At 37.4% G+C, this 5,725-nt stretch overlaps 1 protein-coding gene across 2 annotated transcripts in view; it reads right to left on the bottom strand.

Annotated features, from left to right (window-relative positions):
• Nucleotides 1–4,781: 4,781 nt before the first annotated feature.
• The window catches only part of ZNF385D (zinc finger protein 385D), a 342,412-nt gene continuing 341,468 nt past the window's right edge, over nucleotides 4,782–5,725 (bottom strand). For both annotated transcript variants that reach the window (XM_023207238.2, XM_031935070.1), the window contains one exon: nucleotides 4,782–5,235. In XM_023207238.2, coding sequence (XP_023063006.1) covers nucleotides 5,002–5,235 — 234 coding nt within the window. In that variant the 3' untranslated portion in view covers nucleotides 4,782–5,001. The remainder of the gene's footprint in view (nucleotides 5,236–5,725) is intronic.

Here is a 5,725-nt window from a genome sequence, read left to right as displayed (position 1 = left end):
TTCTAAAGTCAATTTAGCCACCTAGGAAGGATGAGTTTCCATCACTGAGAAGAGAAAAGAGAAGACCCTCAAATTGAAGATAATGTTCAGTCCCTTGACATCTGAACATTGATGACCCAACCATAGAATTATTTAAACTCTGTGACGATTCATGACCCACATGAACTTCTAATAAAATAACACATACAATATTTTTCCAGAGTAGAACCTGCCTTTTGTCACCATTCACATTCTGGTAAGCTCTAAGTCCATTCCTGGCAGTAACAACCTTTAGGCCACATGAGCATGACATGTCAACATATCCGTCCTTCACTGGACACCCTGATACCACTCTCAAAAGCACTATCTAGACAATGGAGACCTACCGCAGAAATGATCCATTTCACCTCCTGATAGTAGCCTCTCTAGTTACTGGAGTATATCGTACAAAAACACAAGAGATGTTCCAGAGATAAATCTCCCCATGTAGAAAAGAAAAAAATCAGCAAAAGTCAGGTAAAACTTTCACTGTTAGGACTCAGTTTAAATAATTCCTATAACAATGATAAGAGTGCATAACTGATATACTTGTCTGTGGAAGAAATGGTCTTAATAAGGTGACCATTAGTTAAAATACATGCAAACTCAGGACAGAGTCAGTCTAAGACTGCTTAGACTAAGCAGTCAGGACCTCTTCCTATTGAGAGAAAGTGCAACAAAAGAAATAAGGATGATGCATTTAAATTGTTGTTCCTTTCCACACCCCCACTGCCAGCTGGCTATTGACTTTTTCAGGGTTGGTTTTGTTCAGAATTTATCACATTCTTGACTGGGAAAATAGAAGTAGCATATCTTACATGATGTTAGCATAAGTGCAGTCATAATAAGTGAGTACTAAGTGAATTAGCAACTACTCCAGTATTAGTTGGTGAAATGTACATTCTGGTTGAGCATATGAATGACCTACAATGTGGTTTACACTCACGATGGAAAGGAATAGGGAATATTTTTCTGGACACATGCAAGTTTGTGAGTAGCTGTATTGGTCACTCGAATAAATAATTTTAATTCCTGAGAGGATAAAAGCAGTGCCCCTCTAGTGCTGATATATTAAACCAGCTTAGCTGTTAATCGCTGTCATCCATTTTACTGATGAAGAAATTAACGGCAAGGCATTAGTTGACTGTCAGTCAGGGACAAAGTCTACAATAGACCCTGGTTACTCTAAGGCTCCTCATTGCTTTCCCCACCACTTCATGCTGCTTTTGGGTGCACAAAGTTGTTAATACAATGTCATCCATGCTTATGTATAGAAAGGTAATTTTCCACATCAATTTGGATCTAAAGAAAGAGGCCTATATACCACTTCAATTATCTTTTAGCTTTGTGATCTGATTTCTTTAGAACAATTGAAACATTACACTGGTACAAAGACAAAGATATTAATTTAAAATTTAATTGTAATAAGTGATATTTAATGCTCATGTCTCCTATGTGTTGGTTTGTGTCTTAGAAATTCAAATAGGCAGAGCCACTTTGATTCTATTTTGAAACTTTTGCTGTCTTTTAATTTTTAGTCTTTTATTATTTCTTGGTCTTTTAATTTTCAAATACATATAAATATTCCTTTGCTAACTAGTTTCTTGGCAACAAAATATGTAGCACCTTTAGAAAAACCAAATTTCATCTCTGATGATAATGGCAGTGAATTACTGCAATAGATCAGAAGTCCAATCGTACCTAAAGATAGAAATCCTTTCAAATGAGGCAGGGGTAATATAAATTGCCAAAAGCCAAATATGTTTGCTTGTGTGAATAAAACAAGTACTCTTCAAAGTTTAGGTCCAGTGAGAAGAGCAATTTATCACGTGTAATCGCCTGTTTTCTCATAAGAGAAATACAGTACCTCCCCAATGACTGTTTCCCATTTCTCTGGATGATCTGGGGGAGGTGCAACAATGCCTTTTCCAGAGGCATTTGGCTTCTGCAATGCATTTATATTTGTTTCAAATGAATCAGAGCTGCTTTCTCTATCGCTTTCTTTGCCATGGTGTGATGCATGGGAAGGGATGTATAACCATAAAGTCAGACCACCCTCAGGGATTTTCACAGCACACTGCTGACCAATCTAAATTGTGGATCTTTATTCATGAAAAAAGTTCCCTAAGGGAAAAGATACAGCTTTATGGCAGCCTGAACTATAATGGATGTTAATCTGGTATTGATAAATATACGGAGTGCGGGGGAAACAACTCACAGAGAATCCACTATAAGTTCTGTGGTTAGGCTTCATCCTTTATTAGGTAGTGAATAAAAGACAACTGATGCTTACAACTCCAATTTAAAAGACCATTTAAACAAAAATGGTTCCATAGCGAACTGAGGCAGAAGGGATCCAGTTATTTCTGAGTTTTCTCATATGGCTGATGGAGAAAATATGGCTGATTTGTTTGTTCCCAGCAAATAATTAAAGACAGTAATGCCTTGTGACTCAGGGCCCTGTATATCCCACAGGCCCTGATTTCTGGTGGACTGGCTCATTCACTTTGGTGAAAATGGGGAAGAACAGCAAAAGCATGTTTCAGGGAGATTGCATTAATTAACACTAAGTTCTCTAACAGAAAGTGAGGCTGTATCATTTGTAAAGGTTGCTGGATAGGGATTCAGGATGACTATGGAAAATCAAAATATTTGACATAGCAGAAAAGTGAAACTAAAGTTCAAAATGGTTAGAAGCTGGTCACATGGGATACACACAGAGTCCCAAACAACAAACTTATGGGCAACTATCCACCTCGCTGAACTAATAGGGTCTGTAGGTGAAAAAGGAAACACTTGCTAAAACCGGAGAATTGAGATGCTGGTAAATGCAAAATCACCAGATACTGTCAAAAGCAAATGTTAATGCTAATCAATATATTTAACCAGAGAAGCATGGTTTGAAATTCTTTCTACCAGAATACTGATGGAACACATTATCTTCCTTCCTTCCTTCCTTCCTTCCTTCCTTCCTTCCTTCCTTCCTTCCTCCCTTCCTTCCTTCCTTTTTTTTTTGTTTTTGTTTTTGTTTTGGTTGGTTGTTTAACAAAAGATATATAAAGCCAACTGCTTTAAAGATTCATTTATATGACAAATTTCTATAGCTAGATGGTGGAGAAGAACTCCAAAAACCATGTATAATGTTGAGCACCAAGCACGCTATGGGTGTTTCTTAAATACAAAATGATAAATGCTGAATACCTATCTCTCAAGTGGTTTCCTCTTGATTCTTTATACCTCTCCAAGGGTTACAACACTTTAAGAGCAGTTTCAGGAAGGCCACACCCAATCCTTCCCTATATTTTTAAATAGTCTTTACAAAACCTTTTCAAAAATAGTTTTTTCTCTAAACCTAAATCATGTATGTTTTGTCATAATTCTAAGTTTGAATGTCATTTTTCTTATTAATGCAACAGACTGGCTGCATCAAACCCCACCATATTGATAGGTATATGTTAGCTTTCTATGGGAAAAAGCAAATAGCCTTTATCACAAATTAAAGGCACAGCTATTTTTATGCCATTTGTTACCAATTTAATGATAACATGTAACACTGGATGGTTATATAATTATGTCATATAGATTTTTTCTTTTTATAAGTTATTCTCTTACTCTTTCTAACATATATACAATATACATATATTTATATATACCCCTGATAAATTTTGTTTTAAAGGTAAAACATCAACTTCTTTCAGCCTGATGGTGAATATCAAAGGCTGTTAGTATTTCACAACTCCCCTGGAGAAATAATTGTCGAGTGGAACTTACCAGTATTTTTTAACACTATGTCATTGGTGTGCAATTAACTCAGATTCATATTTCCTGTTTTTAATAACATTAAATATATATTAATTGTTTATATCATGTCAGCAGGAAATCTAAAAATCAAGAAAAACCCATAAAAATAGCTAATGCTTAATTCTACCATCATACTTAAAGCAGAAACCTTTGCCTAAGAAACAGCCCTACTGGTATGATATAAAGGGGATACTGCAGAGATGTAATATTCTCTGTTTTTATTGGATATGTACTAAATTAAAGATCTTTACTTTGCATTATCATTCTAGGTTATGATCCTTCACCCTTGAAACAGAAGAGTTGTACTGATTTCTTTCTTAACACCCATGATGCATGGGTTTATCTATTTTCAGACAGAGGTTCATTATAAACACTTCCCTGTTTCCAGCAATATATCTTCAGGGTGGGAAGTTAGTACTTTGTAAGAAATCACCTTTATTAATACCTCTCCCATCTCTAAGCTTAGCTCTGCTATATCTTCAAGCCATACAGGAGGGGATAATGCTGACCAGGGAGACCTCCATGACACCACCTGTTGTATGTTTATTTTTTGACTGCTTATTGATATGAAATAGTTGTTCATTCTACCTTTGCAATTCTTTTAAACCTAGTGGCATAGATTGAGACACAGCACTATTGTTTTACAAGACATCTACTGTATCTACTTTTGTTGGGATAAATACCCAGTAATTGCTGTCATAGCAAGAGGACCAGCACGGGTAGTACTATTCACAGTGTTGCTTTTGTTTTTGTTTTTTTCCTTTTTTGTATGATTTAATCTACAGAGTAAATTATTTTATATACATTGGAACGAGTTAATGCCCTTAGACAATGTATAGTTGTTTCATAAAGCAGGAAAGACAATGCAGAGGGAAATAGGTGCCCAAAAGCACAGTCACAGAGGCTTCAGAAGTTCTAGATACCACTACAAATCAATGCTGGAGATCACTTCTAAAACAATCAACGTTCAAGAGGAATGCTTTAATTTGGAGAAAATACCACTCCCTCCCTCCCACCCCCGTACCTCCCCCCCCTTTTTATAATCTTTTCAATTCACTATCAAAAGTCCTGGCTCTTCAGATATACTTTAAACTATAAATAAACACTGCATAGTTCTCTTTTGTTTGTTTTGTTTTTTGTTTTTTGAAAAATTATTGCAGTACAATTACTCCTATTTGGAATTCAGTAAGGAGCAAACAGCACAGGAGTGTGGGCGGTCCGAATGGGTCCAGGAGCTGGCCGCAGGAGTGCTGGAGGAAGCGCAGAAGTCTGGAACAGTGTTGCTGCTGGAGCGGTTCGAAGACTGAAGGGGGAACTCACTGCCACTGCTGCTGCAGCTGCTGCAGCTGCTAGAGGATTTGGTAGAATTCGTGGAGCCAATGGCTTTGAAGGTTCTTTTGAAAATACTAATTTTACCTGCAAGGGAGAAAAAGTATTGTAAAAGAACAACAGCTTTGGAATTTGTACTTAAAACCCAAAATGGTAGGGAGCTTTTAAAATACAGCAGTAAACAACTATAAAGAAAAAAGCTTCACACTTGTGAACTGACAACAAAGAAAATGGGAAGTATAGAATATTTCCTTTTGGGGCCGGGCGCGGTGGCTCAAGCCTGTAATCCCAGCACCTTGGGAGGCCGAGACGGGAGGATCACGAGGTCAGGAGATCGAGACCATCCTGGCTAACACGGTGAAACCCCGTCTCTACTAAAAAAATACAAAAAAAAATCTAGCCGGGCAAGGTGGCGGGCGCCTGTAGTCCCAGCTACTCGGGAGGCTGAGGCAGGAGAATGGCGTAAACCCGGGAGGCGGAGCTTGCAGTGAGCTGAGATCTGGCCACTGCACTCCAGCCCGGGCGACAGAGCGAGACTCCATCTAAAAAAAAAAAAAAAAAAAAAAAAAAAAAAAAA

Source organism: Piliocolobus tephrosceles, chromosome 2 (genome assembly GCF_002776525.5).
Source record: "Piliocolobus tephrosceles isolate RC106 chromosome 2, ASM277652v3, whole genome shotgun sequence".
NCBI lineage: Eukaryota > Metazoa > Chordata > Mammalia > Primates > Cercopithecidae > Piliocolobus > Piliocolobus tephrosceles.
Note: the sequence above shows the minus strand (reverse complement) of the source record. Positions and strands in the feature narration are given on the sequence as shown.